Source organism: Emydura macquarii, unplaced genomic scaffold, assembly GCF_026122565.2.
Source record: "Emydura macquarii macquarii isolate MOO-44397 ecotype Brisbane River unplaced genomic scaffold, CSIRO-AGI_Emac_v2 contig_2676, whole genome shotgun sequence".
Taxonomy (NCBI): Eukaryota; Metazoa; Chordata; order Testudines; family Chelidae; genus Emydura; species Emydura macquarii.
Genome location: NW_027132813.1, coordinates 10,785,680 through 10,803,641, shown reverse-complemented (window position 1 = coordinate 10,803,641; position 17,962 = coordinate 10,785,680). Strand labels below are relative to the sequence as shown.

Here is a 17,962-nt window from a genome sequence, read left to right as displayed (position 1 = left end):
ACCTTCCAAGGGGAGCAAGAAACCTAGCTGACTTCAAGACTGAGCTTGATAAGTTTATGGAGGGGATGGTATGATGGGACAGCCTAATTTGGCAATTGACTGATCTTTGACTGCTAGCAGTAAATATGCCCAATGGCCTATTATGGGATGTTAGATGGGGTTCTGAGTTACTACAGAGAATTCTTTCTGGGAGTCTGGCTGGTGATAAGGTGAAACTCTGCTGCAAAGACTGATGAGGTCCTCCATACCTTGAAGGACTCATGAGCCACATTGTGCACACTTGGTATATACATACCTGCAACAAGGAAAAAACAATTCAGGTATCAGCCATATCAGCACAAGTACCAACAGTACACCCACCAACAAAGACATTATGAACCACAGCATAACAAACAAAGATCAAAAAGACGACGGCAGTCCCATCAACAGACCTCAACATCACAACTGTTGTCCATGAAACAACAATTTTGAAATGTTGGTCAAGGGCCTCAATGACCTCCCTCACTACTCAGTGCTGATGACACCAACCATCCAATTTGGACATTGACTACACCATTTTCAACACTTACATGTGTCTATTTCATCATACAAATGGACATTAGAGATCATATGATAAGAACATAAAAAGCAATGGTCCATCTAGCCCAGTATTCTGTCTTCCGACAGTGACCAATGCCAGGTGCTTCAGAGGGAATGAATAGGACAGATAATCATCAAGTGATCCATCCTGTCGGCCATTCCCAGCCTCAGGCAAACAGCAATCCCTCCCTATTCTGGCTAATAGCCATTGATGGACCTATCCTCCATTAACTTATCTAATTCTTTTTTGAGCCCCATTATACTGTTGGCCTTCACAAATTCCTCTGGCAAGGAGTTCCACAGGTTGACTGTACATTGTGTGAAGAAATACTTTCTCTTGTTTGTTTTAAACCTGCTGCCTATTAATTTCATTTGGTGACCCCTAGTTTTTGGGTTATGAGAAGGAGTAAATAACACATCCTTATTTACTTTCTCCAAACCAGTCATGATTTTATAGACCTCTATCATATCCCCCCTTAGTTGTCTTTTTTCCAAGCTGAGAAGTCCTATTAATCTCTCCTCATAAGGAAGCATTTCCATACCCCTAATCATTTTGATACCCTTTCCTGTACCTTTTCCAATAACAATATATGTTTTTTAAGATGGGGCAACCAGATCTGCATGCAGTATTCAAGATGTGGACATACCATGGTTTTATAAAGAGGTAATATAGTATTTTCTATCTGATTATCTATCCCTTTGCTAATGATTCCCAACATTCTGTTAGCTTTTTTGACTGCCACTGCACATAGAGTGGATGTTTCAGAGAACTATCTACAGTGACTCCAAGATATCTTTCTTGAGTGATAGCAGCTAACTTAGACCCCATCATTTTATATGTATAGTTAGGATTATGTTTTGAAATGTGCATTACTTTGCATTTATCAACACTGAATTTCATCTGATATTTTGTTGCCCAGTCACCCATGATCAGGATATTCCATCCCATTTATCTCTATCCCCCCTATGCAACCCTCTTCCCCATCCCTCTTCAGGGACCGATGTCACAAGCACCTATTACAAGAAGGAGTGTACCATCTTCTACTTCTAGGTACCATAGAACATTTACCCTCATGACACAGAGAGAGGAGCTTCTACTCTCTCACTACTTTTTAACCCAAAAGAAAAACGGGATGGAGACCCAATCTTAGATCTCAGAAGACTCAACAAGTTTGTAATGGTACAAAGATTCAGGATGGTCACACTATCTACTATAATACCAGCACTGGAGTAAAGGGATGGGTTTACAGTCCTTGATCTGCAAAATGCGTATTTCCATGTAACAATCCATCCAGCACACAACCATTACCAATACAAGGTACTAGCCTTTGGCCTTTCCACAGTACCAAGGATATTTTCAAAATTGTTCATTGTAGTGGTAGCACATCTATGCAGGCAGGGGGTAATAATAGTCCCATATCTAGATGACTGCCTGATAAAAGCACAGAATCAAACACAAGCTATTCAAGTTACTCAACAAACAATGTCACTTTTTCAAGAACTAGGGCTAAAAATAAACAAAAAAAATCTCCTTTGAATCCAGTACAACAACTGGAATTCATAGGAGCACATCTAGGACTCACTAAGTGCCAGGGCATCACCACCAGAGAACAGGTTTCTTACCATAACCAATTTAATATCATTGATGAAGAACAGCCCGGACATAATTGCACGCACATGTCTCCAATTTTTAGGTTACATAGCAGCCACTACATTTGTAGAATAACACATGCGCCTAAATATGCACTACCTAAAGGATAGCTGACAACCATCTACAAGTCACACAAACATGGTCTAAACAAAAAACTCGTAATGCCAGAGTCAAAGACTCTCTGATGGACACAACTCACCAACATGCATGCAGGGATCCCGTTCTCACAGGAACCACCCTCACTCTGATTACCACAGATCCATCCTTAAGAGTATGGGGAGCACACCTACAGAATCACACGATCCCGGGTTGATGTCCCAAACTGAAATACATCTTCACATAAACCTGTTAGAACTCTGCGCAATATCCTGCCTGAGGGAAGTTGGCTGGGGGTGGCAGCTTTCCCTCTCTGCTGGCTGCCGGGACAAGGGCCCAAGTGAACTGGAAACTAGCCACAGGGAAAGGAGGGAGGCTCCAGTTAACTTGGCCCCTGCCACTGCCAGCCAGTCTGAACAGGGAGGGGGAGGCTTTTTCCCCTGGCCGGGGTCTTGTAGGCAGCTGCCGTGCTGCACAGAGCAGTGTCCCAGCAGGCTGGCGCTGCTATGGGGTGTGTGCTCCATGGCTCTGGGCTGGCCTGCATGCCAGCCAGGCTTGGCCAGCTGGCAAGAGCAGAGTCTCTGGTGGAAGGGAGGGGAGTTGCTCACGCTGCACGGAACAGCATGTAGCATCCCCTCCCAGCTGGAAGTGGCTGATCCCATGCCCATCTCTGCTCCTGGTGCAGCCCGGTGGTTTCTGAGAACCCATTAATTTTTTCTGATAGGCAGGGGGTGCTTCATAACCCATCAAATGATGGGCTGTGATTCACTGTCCCTGAAGGTTGCCTGATTGTTGGCCAAGCCAGCCTGGATGGATGCTGAGCACCCAAACATCCACAGAACTCAGTGCCGAACATTCAGAATTCCATCACATCAGACACATGAATTCCACAGATAGTAGAAAAAGGTCATGCCATTTAGTTCAAAATCCTTCTTCACACAACCCCCTCCCTCTTCCCTAGTGAGGGAGCTCTCTATGAGAAGGTGTAAGACCAGAAATTCAGTCCCTGTTATGAGCAACTACAATAAAGAAGTTTCCAAGGGAATTCAGAAATCAGGGTTTCAATTCCTGATATTTTCTGATATTGAAGACAGATGGAGGGCTTCATCCAGTATTCAATCTGAGAAAGCTCAATGACCAGAAAATTCCATTTCTGCATGTTGACTGTAACATCCATTATACCTTCTTCCCTTTCAACCCTAGATTGGTTTGCAGCTCTCAGTCTAATAGATGCATACTTCTATATCTCTTATCAGACCAAGTCACTGCAAGTATCTTCATTTCACAGGTGGACAAGAACATTTCCAGTACAAGGTCCTACCCTTTGGTTTTTCTTGCATCCTAGGTTTTTATATAGTGTGTATCTGGAATGGCAGCTTCTTTAAGAAAACAGGATATTTTAGTTTACCCTTATTTGAACAATTCACTTATCAGAGCTTGACAAAAGGACCTGATTAAGGACATATATTATACATCCACTCTTTTTTGAAAAGTTAAGGCTCTTGAAAAACATGAAAAAAATCCCTTTTTCCTACACTGAGAATACCCTTCATAGGAGCAGTTCTTTGTTCGCATGCAGAACATTTCTTCCCAAAGAAAGATTTCTGAAGCTTCAAACCACCATAATGTTGCTCATTCAAAATCCTACCCAAAAAGTAATATCTCATGGCTTCAGCCATATATATCATACCTTATGCCAGTCTCAGAATGAGAACTCCACATCATTGAGGGCCACTGAATTACAGATAAAGTACAGACAGAATGTTCGCAAGATGGACCATCCTGAAATAAGTTCTGCCATCCTTGACATGGTGGACACACTATGCAACTGCCCTGAAAAGGATATCATTCACTCCTTCATTTCTATAATTAATAGTCACCTCATATGCCTCCATCAATGGGTGAGAAACACATTTTAGCAGATTAACAGTTTGAGTTTTCATTGGAAAACTTAGGAGTTCTCAAAAAAAGAGACTTTATATAACATTTTAGAGTTAAGAACTACGCATCTCTCTCTATCTCACATCCAGAATAAAATAGTACAAGTTGTAATGGACAACACAGTGGCAATGTAACCTAAGAAGTCAGGAGGAGCTCATTATCCTCATATGTGCAAAAGGAGCAATTGAATTATGGTGTATCTGGAATGTCTGTTCAGTTGCCCTGTACCTAGCAAGCAAGGATAACATCCTAGCAGATCAGATCAGCAGAGATGTCATGTAACTATATAAATGGCTATTAAACAACATCTATAATATCATTTTCAATCTGTGAGGGTTTCCAAACATAGATCTCTTTGCCACCAGACAGAAATCAGTGTCCTCACTTTTGCTCAAGATTAGGAAGAGAATGTGTCTCCATATCAAACGCCTTTCTTCTCCTCCAGAGAGTGATGAAGACACAACAGGACACAGCCATTAATCAAATTATTAATCAGCCAGTTTTCTTCCTGTGATGCTTCCGAGGACTATGAGTCACCTTGTTTCTATCTGCCTCTAACACAAAGGAGTCTTGCCTGTGTCAGCTGCAAGTTGGCTACCTAACACATCCAGCCTGTCAGCCATTCAGGTACTTTCCTCTGGGCTATAACAGCCCTACCTTTGCCCTGCAGGTTGACAACACATCTACCCCTGCTAAGTCCCCTCAAAGTCTCCCCGTGTGATGTCCAGCCCCTGATTATTGAATACCCTCAGAAATCCCAGATTCTCTGCTCCTAATGAAACAGTGTACCCCAGTTTACCAGTTTTACCTTAGACCACCTCTCTGGTATCACACATACCACTTGAGTTCAATCATAGTAAAACAAAAAGAAAATTTCTGTAAGAAAGAATAAAGATTCAAATAGAAAGAAGTGTGCGAAGTAGAAACAAATGGTTACATACAAAGTATTATAAAACGCAAACTGGGACCCACCTTTCCTATCTAAGAAAGTAGATTCTCACCCCAAAATCCAGTCTTTTGCAGTGCTTGCTAGCCCCAAAGAGTTAGGACCCAGTCTTTCACGAAGTACCCTTGCTTATCAAGGTACCGCCTCAGTGAATGGATTCAAAGTGTCTTTCTCCATCCTGTGCTATGCTTAATCAGTCTTTTGCCTTCATTCACAGAAAGGGTGATCCCGTCACTGCCATATTGTTCCTTTTCACTTTCAAATGGTTTTGATGTTTATAGTTTTTCTTTAATGATTTTCCATTGACTTTTCTGGGTTGGTGCAAAACTAGACAATTGAGTAATACATTACATAATCAGCTAGCCAAGGAGGGCTTACAGCTCCCTCCCATTTGAATGGGCTATCACATGTTATTCCCTGGTGACTCACTTTCATTCCAAGACCATAAGGGCTTAATTGTCATTATATAGATAGATTAGTCCTTAAATATTACCTGTATGCACATCTTACAATAAGTATAGTATCAATAAGTTACAAGCATTCTGTAGAAACCTCACATGATGTCCTTTATGGATAAGTACCATGAAAGCAGTATATTTGTTGTAGTGAGTTTGTCAGGTCTGAGACAAGAGTTGCTTGTAAAGTACAGTGAACCCTTTGCCAGTTGGCACCAACAGGGCTCTCTGTCACACTTCCCTGGACCTCACACTTACATAAGAGAGTCAAAGACACATACTTGAGACATTAAGAGCACATTAGCTTATCTTAATAAGGTAAATCTCCAGTCTCTTTATTTCATGTTCTGACAACCATAAAGGTCACACTACCTCTTCATAGTTATTATATAGATGGATTAGACAGTCTATGGAAGAATGTTATAAGATGGTTGCTGTGGTTAGGACCACAACAATGGCTACTGCTATGGTATGTCTAAGACATGTTCCAGTTGCTGATATTCATAAGGCTGGTACAGAGCTCTCTATACATGCATTTTCAAAATGCTGTTCCCTAGATCTACTATGCAGATCAGACACTCAGTTTGGTAGGGCAGTACTTCATTCTCTAAGTCTATTCAGTTAGAACTTGAAGTTCTACCATCTATTCATGGGGTACTGCTTGCCAAACAATCCTGTGAATGGGAATATCCAGAGGACGCTCAAAGAAGGAATGGAGTTTAGTTGCCTGTAACTCAAGTTCTTTAAGATAAACTCTGCATATTCGCATTTCCTGTCCACCTTCTATCTTCTTTGGAATCCCAGTAAAAACTTGACTATGAGGAAGTGGTGGAAGGAATTGAGATGGCAGAGGTTGTCATACCCCTTTTTAATAGCTTTACTCTCAGAATATTCAGGAACACAGAGGAGAGGGATAGGAGGAGCATCTAATCACTCTAAGAAATACTGCTACGAGAAGGTTTCAACTTCATTGCCTGAATGGCATCAGCCAGGGCATCCCATGAGTGGGGATATTCAAAGTCCATCTCAATGAATTCTAATTAAAGGTATATAACCTTAATTTTCTATTAACTTTCCAATACCAGTATATGAAGCATTATTTTAAATTATTTCCTGTGCATTTAACAATGTTACATGAATCAAAATATTAAACAAAAATGAATAACTTCAAAAATATGAAGATTTTATTTTTTCATACATTTATTAAATCATGTTGTCTTCCAGAATTTAACAAACGTGGTTGCCCAGGTATGTGTTGAAATCCACAAAAGTGTATCTACAACAACTCAAAAATATTTGAAGGAAACTAAAAGGCACTACTACATCACTCCTAATAGCTATTTGCAGTTCATAGGCACCTTTTCAAGCATATTAGGGAGCACGAAGAAGAAAAGTCTATTTAACAGGTGAGAAATTAATAACATTTTCCCATTCTGCACTGCTGAGATGTAGAGCCACATGAAATATCCTATTTCAAATGAGCAAAATATCAAAACCTAACACAAAAGGGCTAGATTATCAAAGCTGGACTCCTATAACATACCTGTAAAATCTACGAGCATGTATGCACTAATATTGTGCAATAAAGTGCAATTGGATAAGATTGATTGCATGCACAATTACCCCTTTAACATGCATAATTTTATATGCAGCTACCTGATATTATTTCTAAAGATCCCAAAATCATAGAGTCATAGAAGATTAGGGTTGGAAGGGACCTCAGGAGGTCATCTAATCCAACCCCCTGCTCAAATCAGGACCAACCCCAACTAAATCATCCCAGCTAGGGCTTTGTCAAGCCACACCTTAAAAACCTTAACAAACTCTATATATATCAGTATATCATAACTCATATTTTACTTAGAGCTAGGCTACACTTAAAACTTACAGCAAGACAGCTGTACTGATACAGCTGTAAGAGTGCTTGTGTAGCCATGTTATGTTGATGGGAAAGAGTTTTCCCCCCGACATAATAAAACCACATAAAAAAGTGGCAATAACTATATCAGCGGGAGATGCTTTCCCACTGACATAGCATTGTCCACACTAGCACTTATGCCAGCAAAGTTTATGTCACTCGGGGTGTGTTTTTACACCCCTCAGCAACAAAAGTTTTGCCATCGTAAGTGCTAGTGTAGACAAGACCTTAGTCTTCATACTGTCTGTATATTAGAGGATGTTTCAAAATATAAAAAAACACCAAAAAACATTTGTTATACTAGAGGCACACAAGCAAGTGGAAGTACTTGTAAATTATATTTCCCTGGACAAGCTAATCTCTCCCTTGGGCCACAAAATTATCCCCACAACCCTGTGTCTTTCCTGCAGCACCTTTTTTACACTTGGGACCCCATAAGAACCTTGCCAGGTGTGATTCTTTAGTGGACATGTTAAATCAGCACACCTCTGGATGCCCTTCCCAGACCATCTCTCCGGCCCACGCTGCAAATATTTGGACTGTGTTGCCCTTTTATGGGTCTTCATTGGAGGGGAGGTTGTAGCAGTTTTCCACTGCTACAGCCTCTACCTCCATCCCCACAGTCAGATTTTCCAGGGGCAGAAGCTAGCATAGACCATGGAATGACTCTGGGCTGTTAACTTTAATGACAAAATCAAATAAAAGAACACAACTAGATAATGCACATTGCAACTTCATTTTTATTCTTAGGGCTTGTTTTTACAATGGTCTGACCAAGCTCCTGGAAGCAACATCATTGGTTGCAGAAATGCAAGAAGAGTTGCTTGCCCTTGGCCCTCAAATAGAGCAAAAATCAAAGGTATGTTTTAATTACAAATTATTTTCTGCAGTGGGCTTTAAAAGTCTTCAGTTACCTCCCATCCCACCTCCTCCTCTCCCCAAAATTCAGATCTAAAACCTACATGTTATATTACCTCATCTCTACAGCCTTGCCAGTGAGTTACATTATACCCTTTCTCCTTCAGCAATCCATGGCTGACAGGAGATTCAGACACAGTAAAGGTAGGTCCTGATGCAGTCATGAGAAAAAGAAAAAACCAAATCCATTTCTGAAATGTTTAATTCTTCTCACTATTCAGTCATCTCACCAAGTGTATTTGAAATTCTGCAATCAAATGTTTTGTAAAGGAAAAAACATTTTTTCCTGTTAGGAGATAGAAGAACTCATGGAGAAACTTCATAGAGACTCACTAGTAGTGGAGCAGGTTCAAATTCTTGTTAAACAGGATGAAGAAATCATGGCTGAGGAAACAAAAGTTGTGGAAGAATATGCTCAGGTATTGAGTCTCTGGTCTCTTTCATATTTTGATTTCTGTAGGCCTAGTTTTACAAAGCATTAAGAACACTCAAAACCCCTTTGACTTCAGTGGGAATTGAGAACATTAATAACCTTGCAATATCCAGTTCTATTTATGGTAATAAGTAGTTCCAAAAAAGTGCAGACATTTTCATGTCTCCAGCATAGATACTGGTTTGTTAGGAATCTTCACCAAGTTACAAAATTGGAAGTAGGAAAAAAATGATAGTTCTCTGTTCTGTTCTTTCAAGCACGATTCCTATTAGAAAAATAACTGCATGAACAGTCCTTTGGTACTTCACACATCATCTTTCTGTATGTCTTACTCACAAAACAAATGTTTTCCTACTACTGGTTACAGTGTATAGAAAACTGTTTTTGTTCAAGCACGTATTGCCAAAAGAAAATGCCAAATATAACTTTTTTCTGTGGGTTCTGGGGATTCGTTTGTGTTTGTTGTTGTTTTTTTTTACAATGTAGCAAGCAACCAAAGAGCTAAATGCTGTATTGCCAGCTTTGGAAAAGGCCCTTGCTGCTCTAGATGCATTGGACAAAGCTCACATTGCAGAACTCAGGTAGGTCCATTTTGTTTTAAAACATTGTCACTGTTCCAAGTAATAGCAATCTTCAGTTCTGGAATAATAATGCTGGCAAATTACACAACAGAGCAAAGGTTTCCACCTGTCTGAGTTCCTTCTATATAGAACATCCATAACTAAAGAAAAATTATTTTGAAATTGCAAACAGTGAAATCTTGTCTTCATGTATCAAATTAGTTCCCATGGGTTAATTTATTCTCTTTCTAAATCAAGACACAGAGACACCACCACCCTCATTATGGGTCAAAAGAGGTTTGTCATAAAATTTCATCTATACTTTTGTGCACTTTTTCTCAGGGAAAAGGGATGAAGAATGGTGTCATCTCAGTAGTTTTCCTCTATTAAAATAGATTTGTTTTTATTCTCTGCTTCCCTCTTCATATAACAGTGTAGTTATACACTAATTAGTAAGAACACATAAAAATTAGTATTAATTTAGAAATTAATATAATAGATCAGACTATTTATCCAGCTAATCTGGTAGCCTGCCTTTGAGGTGGGCCAATATTGGATGTTTAAATGAAGATATACAGCACAGTATTTTCTTTATAAAAACTTCTTTGTATGAAACTGCTTATTGTTGTTAATTTCTCAAATGTTTCTTTGTTTTTTACAGAGTATATACTCACCCTCCTCCTCTTGTACTAACTGTTATGAATGCTGTTTGTATTCTTCTGCAAAAGAAACCTAGTTGGGCAACAGCAAAACTCCTCCTTGCAGATCCAGGATTCCTCAAAAAATTGGTTACCCTTGATAAAGACAATCTACCAGAAAAGGTAAAGGAGGGAATAGTGCCCAATAATTCATCTTCATTCCTTCTACTATGATTTTTCAAATAAAGATTGGATTTTATATAATAACATTGGGCCAGATTCAGTCCCATGTTGCAGCCTCTTTATGCCATTGACAGGGTGAAGGGACTACAAAGGGGACAGAAACAATCTTTGCAGAATCCTACTGTCATGGACAGGGTTTCTCTTCCCAGCACAGAGCTGACATAATGCCTTTATGCTGAAATTCCTGACAGCTCCAGAAGTAGGGAGCGTGTAAGGGGCAGGCTGGGAAGGTAAGAAAACAGCAAGTCATGAGCACACTGTCCTGTGTGCCAGTTTAATGGTCCATAGAGGGCAATTACAAAGTGGTGTAATTTAGATCAACCCTCGGACTGCTCTGAGTTGAGATGAGGCTTGGGAGACAGAATTAAGGAGGTGCAAGGGTGATTTAAAGCTAACTTTACCCCCTACTCAACTAGTTCTGTGCTTTGTGCAGAACTGGAGGAACACAGGATCTTCCCCTTTCTATCACTATGTAGAAAATATTTGATGAGGGTAATTAAAACAGTAGTTTATTCTTTGAGTGCTTGTCTATATACATATTTCAGATTTGGTGCACATGCTCCCCATGCATTTTGTTGGGTATTTTTGGCCACCAGCATCTGTTTGGGGCTGCACATGCACCGTAAGTGTTCCTGTGGATTCATCTTGAAAGCATCAAAGACAGAGTGGCCCAATAGCAACTCAGTTTCCTTCTCACTGTCTGTGGCTATGAGACAGAGCTTCCTACTGTCCATGACACATCTCTATTTAGCTCATTATACTAGTTCTTTTGCACATATTAATATTAGTGTAGGAAAATATAAGATTAGTTGCCTGTTGGCAAATTTGTTATCATTTTTTGTTGTTTAGGAAGATTTTTAGTCTCTCTTCCCTCACCAGAATCTTCTTCCTAATACCAAGGCTAGAGTTCTTGTGATGTTTTAGAGTACCTGCCCACGTACAACTTCTGAATTCTGTTTAGTATTTTGAACTCCATATACATCTATATCAAATAATAACCTCTCTTTTGTTTTCTAAGCACAATTTCAATTGTAAAAACTGTTCTGTGCTTTCACCTTGTGTGAGACAAACCCACAGCCAGACAAGGGCTACTCACTCAGCTGCCATGATTCACCTCTCCAACAGAGCCTGCAGTGACTCAGTGCTCAGGCATGCTGTAGCAGCCTATCCCTGAGCAGAGCCTGGGTTAGATGACCCCAAGGCACAGATACTTCACTAACCCCACCAGCGCTCAGGTTAGTTTGTGATACAGTACTACTCATGCAGGAACCCTCCTGCTGTCTCACAGTGTTACAGACTCCCTTGGCTTCCAGCCTGCTCTTGATGCAATCCCTGTCCCAGCCTTGCCTGAGCCTTGTTCCAGCCCATTTCAGCATTGCCCATGCCCTACTCCAATCATGCTCCAGCCCTGTTACTGACCCACTCCAACCCTGCAACCACTCCTGACCGCCCAAACCCTTGGACTGACTCCCACACAGCTTCCATCTTTGACCTGCATTGGACTCCAACTACAATCCTGATTTGGTTTGTCTACAGATTCTGACATCAGTTCTGACCCATGGCCTGTGTCCAACCTCAGTTTCAGCACTGTCCTCAGCCCAGATCCATCTCTGTGGCTGTCTTTGACCCTTGTACCAGACCCCTCCAGAACCTTAGGCCTACCCCTAGCAGCGGCCTCAGAGCATAGCCTGAAAATCCCCTTGCCAGAATGGTTCCGTCGTGGTCACCACAAGTTTGGGGGTTTTATTAACCAGTGCCATGTGTTGTTCCTCATGTGGCCATCCTTGTGTCCAAACGATCAGGTGAAGATGATCAGTCTATTATCTGGAGAAGCCCTAGCTTGTATCACCCTACCTAGAAGGTGCGCCCCAATACGTGACCACTTTAAGGATTTCTTCCATTCCTTCTTGCTAATAGTTGATGACCCCAGCTGAGCCCACACCACTGAAACAGCCGTACAGTTCCTCGTGAAGGGTCCCTCACCTATCTCTACCCACACAGCCCACTTCTCACACCTGGCATGCCTGGAACAAGGTGACCCAAATCTACCATTTTCACTGGGGACTGAACAATGCTATAAAGGACAAGAGTGAACTCCTCTGTTGAGTAGCTATCATACATCAAGTTCTGTATAAGAATTGATAATCAGCTGCTGGAGCGTCACTTAGAATGGAAACAGGCATCTACCCATCCCCAGCCTATAATTGAGGGCTCACATAGACACCTGTTGTCCAGTTCTACACCACAGTTCATGCAGATGGACACCACCTGGAGATCAAGAGAAGGAATACTGGCACCAAAATGACCACTGCCTGTACTTAGAAGAAGGTGGCCACTTCACCTCAAAGTACCACCACAAACCCAGACCCACTACTGAGTAGAGAGATTGTGGCTGGGCATAACCTGGAGAGCAAGCGCCCCAGACAGATGTCCTCTACTGTTCACATGTGCCCATGCACTGGCAAACCCCCGCTAACCACATTCCAGTTCCAGGTCCCAGCCATATGTAAAGTAAGCTGTACCTCACTCACATCGATTGACTCCAGGGCATCCAGCAACTTTATAAACTTGACCTTTGCCCAAGCCAGACACTTGCCCATCCACAAGAAGCTTGTCCTAGAGCAGGTGGAGGTTATCTTCCAGCCTGTGTGCTATGACACAGCACCTCTCCAGGTCGAGATCAAGGACCACCAGGAGATTATGCGGTTCATCCCAATTCTTCCACTGCACTTTTGGGTCATATTGGGCCTCTCTTGGCTCTCTGGCCACTACCCAAGCATTTCCTGGATGGTGAGGAAGGCATGGTTCGATTTCAGGTTCTGCTGGCTGTGATCCCTAGTGAGATCCAGTGGGGAAAATAAGAACCAGCCCCTGGAAAAGCATCCTCTGTGCTTGGTGCTACATCAGCATGAGGAGATATTGGTTCCTTGATTCTAGCCAATTATAGAGATCTTGTGGATGTATAAAAAGCATGCCAACATCCTACACCCACACTGACCCTACGACTACCCTAGACCTCCAGCCAGGAGCAAAGATCCCCTTTGGGCATATATACCTTTTATCAGAACTCAAACTCAAGACCCTACAAGAGTACCTGGATGAGAATCTCTCTAAAGGCTTCATGCAGTCCTCCAAATCCTCTGCTGGAGCCCCCATTTGTTTATTAAAAAGAAGGACAGAATACTCTTTCTCTGTATTGATCTGTATTGTACTGCATCTGAAGAAGAGAGCTGAAGTCTCTTGAAAGCTTATGCCTACAAATATTAAATTTTAGTCTTTAAAGTGCCACAGAACTCTCATTGTTTTTGCTTTATACATACTAACACGGCTACCCCTCTGGAACTATTCTGTATTGATTATTAGTCCTGGAACAGTATTACCATCAAGAACAAATACCCTCTCCCACTGATCAGAGAGCTTCACTGATCAGTGAGAATGGGTCAGCACAACAAAGGTCTTCACTAAGCTCAACCTGCACAGTGTATACAGTTTGGTCCACATCCGGGAGGGCAATGAGTGGGAGGCAGCTATCTGCATTAGGTATTGCCACTATGAGTGCCTGGTTATGATCTTTGGCCTCTCCAATTCCCTGGCCATATTCCAATATATTGTAAACGATATCTTCAAAGATATCCTAGACCAATTCATTGCAATCTGCTTAGATGGCATCCTCATCTTCTCAGAGGACCAGACTCTGCTCACCCAGCATGTCCAACAAGTACTGCAGTGTCTCAGGAAAAATGATCCATAAGCCAAACTGGAAAAATGTGAGTTCAATTTCCTGGGCTGTGTCATCTTGCCTGATGGGATCAGTATGAATTTGCTGAAAGTTTCCACCATTATAGACTGGGCCCTGCCAAAGATAGACATGACATCCAGTGTTCCCTGGGATTCGCAAACTTTTATCGGAGGCTCATAAACGAATTCTCCTGAGTAGTGGATCCAATTACGCAACATTGCTGTCAGAATTCTTTCTTTATCTGGACATGAGAGGCCCAAGAGTCTTCTGAACAACTGAAGAAGGCCTTCACCACTGCATCTATATTGAAGTACCCAGACCCATCCAAGCCCTTTGGTGTTGAGGCAGACACTTCCAACTATGCTATAGGAGCAGTACTGTCATAAATGCAGGGGTTACTAAGGACTATACACACATGCACATTCTACTCCAGAAAGCTAACTCTCACAGACAGAACTATGAAATTTATGAGAAAGAACTTCTAGCCATCAAGGATGCCTTTAAGGAGTAGTGTCACCACCTGAAGGCATGCATTTCCCTGTCCAGATATTCATTGACTGTAAAAACTTAAAACATCTGTGATCCCCGAAGGCCCCCAACCAGCACTAGATCCTATGTTCCCTGTTTTTCTCCCGTTTTGAGTTCACATTACATTATTAGCCCAGAGGCCGCAACAGCAAATTTGACACACTCCCCCTCAATGGGGTATACTTTGGTGGCAAGGTAAAACCATCAGAACCCTCCAGCATCCTGAAACCCCACCATTTTGCCAATGTCTAATTAACACGGACCTGTTAGCCCTTGTGAAATCATCTTTACCTAGTGATCAATTTGCGACCAAACAGATGTCGCCAATGCTGAGCCTGATCCAGGCTTCTCTATTATATATGGTGTACTTCTGTTGAAGGACCATGTTTATGCTCCCAACAATCCACTCTGCCTTGCAATTCTCCGAGTGTGCTTCGACTCACCTCTGGCTGGCCATTTGGAAGACCATAAAACAGGTCGTATGATATATCTGGTGGCCCAGATTGCACTTCTTCATGAGATCATACACCAGCTCATTTGAGGTATGTTGCTGTAGAAAGGTCCCCCATATTAAGCCCCTTGAGAGCCTTGATCTCCCTACCTACTTCTTCCTGATCCTGGGAATCCATATCAATGTATTTTATTTTGGAGCTCCCTCACTCCAAGAACCACACCGCCATAAGTTGTCACTCAACCCACATCCCAGACTTCTGCCCAAAGTTGTTACAGACTTTCACTGAAATCTATTACAACCTTAGGCAGAAGTTTGGGGTGTGGTTTGAGTGACAGTTTATCTGGGTGGAATACAGTTTTATTTAAAAGGCTTTTATTTGTCAAGGATGAAACTTTTCAGGGCTTCCGTGTTTGGGAAAAGCTACAGTTAAATCTGTCAGATGTCTGACTTACACTGAATATAACTCTAAAAGTGCTCAGCAGCACTTACTTGACACCTTCTCCAGCGGGAGTTTTAGAGTTATGAAGATTAACAACCGTGCTGGCAGCTGGAGTTCACCTGCACTAAGTCTGAATCTTAATTAACAATATACTAATGACCGCTGAACCTCAGGTTTGTCCCTCACTTGCATCTATCATCAGGCACAATCCCTTTCAGTACACAATTACACAGTTAAATGTAAAACAAATAACATTTATGGGGAAGGACAAACAAAAGTATAAACTTGGTGGTTTATAATGGAAGGCTTAAAGTGTAGGCCCAAATGATACCCATGGGTAATACAGGAAAGTAAAGTATGTCACTGTACAGATGACCTCAGGACAACAGATAAGGAAAGGCAGGGGCACCAGGTAGGTCAGGAATTCAGGAACACCGACAAAATCTCCACTCGATGCGAACAGAGGCACAAGCTGGAACACAGGAATTGGAACAGGCAGGCTCTTGATCTGATGTCTTCTCAACGATGCGGACACTACTGTCACTCAGATGGACAGCCCCAAGTACTAGCACTTCCAGTCTATTTATGCAGTCACTGTTGCTGGACAAAACATAGGTTAGGTGACCTGGTGGTTCTCCCGTGTTTTTCAAAAAGTGCGCCAAACTGTCACAAAGAATGCTAATAAACATAGATGCCAAACAACAATATCCTGAAAACAAAAAGGCGATTGCACAAACAGGGCTAACATCCCCATAGTTATTCATAGCATTTGCATAGCCAGTATCACCTCAAAGGCAATCTATACCTTTGTTTTATTAAACTCTATCATGACATAGCTAGTCTAGAACCTCCAACTCAGATTAGGGTGCAGACAGATTCTGCAGCTTTCTTGCAAAGTGTGCCCATTTCAGATGGCTGCAAGGCACCCATCTGGGATTCAGTCCTTGCTTTTACAAAACACTATTACAACATTGTAGAAGCTTCAAGAGCTGTTGATTCTTTTGGCAGAGCTGTACTGTTATATCATTTTAACTAGACTCTAAACATGCACCTCCTTAGATCAGATCACTGCTTGCAAGTTGCCAAGAATGGAATATACATATATATATGGACAAACATTCAAAGACAAAAGAAAAATTACTTACCTTGGTCCACAGCCCCAATCGTCACTGCTGATCAAAGGCTCATATCTGAAGCACATGGGACGCAGGCACACCAAGAGTAGAATATAGCTATGGACAGCACATCTCAAAGAACTCCATTTACAATAAGGTTTTTTTATTAAGGTTTTTTTTTTAGCTTTTATTTATGTAAAAACATCAGCAATGCAAATAAAAGTAAATGGAAAAAATAGGTGAAAAAATTCAAGCAGTTTCTAAAAGAAAGTAAAAAATGCAAGTCAGACAATCAAAAGGACACTATGTATCATAGTCTTTAAAAAAAATAAGAGAGACAGAGAGTATAACCTTTTCCCTTGGTTAATTGCCTTTTCTTATACTAATTATGTCCCTTCCTGATTTTTGTCAGTAAACAGGGAAGAAAATGATTAACATTTAGAAATAATAGCAAGATTATGATCTCATTAATACGAATAGATACATTCAAGTTGGCAATACATCATGAAATTTACCCTAGGATACTTAAGGAACTAGCTGAAGCAGTCTCGGAACCATTAGCAGTTATCTTCTAGAAATCGTGGATGATAGGTGAGGTTCTGGAAGACTAGAGAAGGGCAATCATAGTACCTATCTTTAAAAAGGAGAACAAAGAGGACCCAGGAAATGATAGTTCAGTCAGCGTAACTTCAATACCTTGGAATATAGTGGAACTGATTATTAAACAATTTGTAAGCACCTAGAGGATAATAGGGTGATGGCAAATCCATGCTGGCTATTAGTTAAGAATAAATAATACCAAACCGACATACTTGCCTTCTTTGACAGGATTACTGACCTATGGAAAAGGGGGATGCAGCAGAGGAGATTTATCTTAAGCTTTGACACAGTCCCACATAAGTAAACTAGGGAAATGTGGGTTAGATGAAATTACTATAAAGTGTGTGCATAAATGGTTGAAAAACGGTACTCAAAGAGTAGTTATCAGTGGTTCACTGTCAAACTGGGAGGAACATCTCTAGCGGGGTCCCAGAGTGGTCTGTTCTGGGTCTGGTACTATTCAATATTTTCATTAATTATTTGGATAATGGGATAGAGAACATGCTTATAACATTTGTGGATGACACCAAACTGGGAGGGATTGCAAGAATTTTGGAGGACAGGATTAGAATTCAAAATTACCTTGATAAATTGGAGAAATAGTCTGAAATCAACAAGATGAAATTCAGTAAAGACAAGTACAAATTACACTTAGGAAGGAAAAATCAAATGCACGATTACAAAATGGGGAATAACCGACTTGGCAGTT

At 41.2% G+C, this 17,962-nt stretch overlaps 1 protein-coding gene across 1 annotated transcript in view; it reads left to right on the top strand.

Moving 5' to 3' along the window:
* Positions 1–17,962, top strand: part of DNAH14 (dynein axonemal heavy chain 14) — a 584,657-nt gene that overhangs the window by 401,404 nt on the left and 165,291 nt on the right. Inside the window, exons 68-72 of the mRNA XM_067564773.1 lie at positions 6,893–7,074; positions 8,337–8,445; positions 8,798–8,923; positions 9,424–9,518; positions 10,159–10,318. Of these exons, the coding sequence (XP_067420874.1) occupies positions 6,893–7,074; positions 8,337–8,445; positions 8,798–8,923; positions 9,424–9,518; positions 10,159–10,318 (672 nt within the window). The remainder of the gene's footprint in view (positions 1–6,892; positions 7,075–8,336; positions 8,446–8,797; positions 8,924–9,423; positions 9,519–10,158; positions 10,319–17,962) is intronic.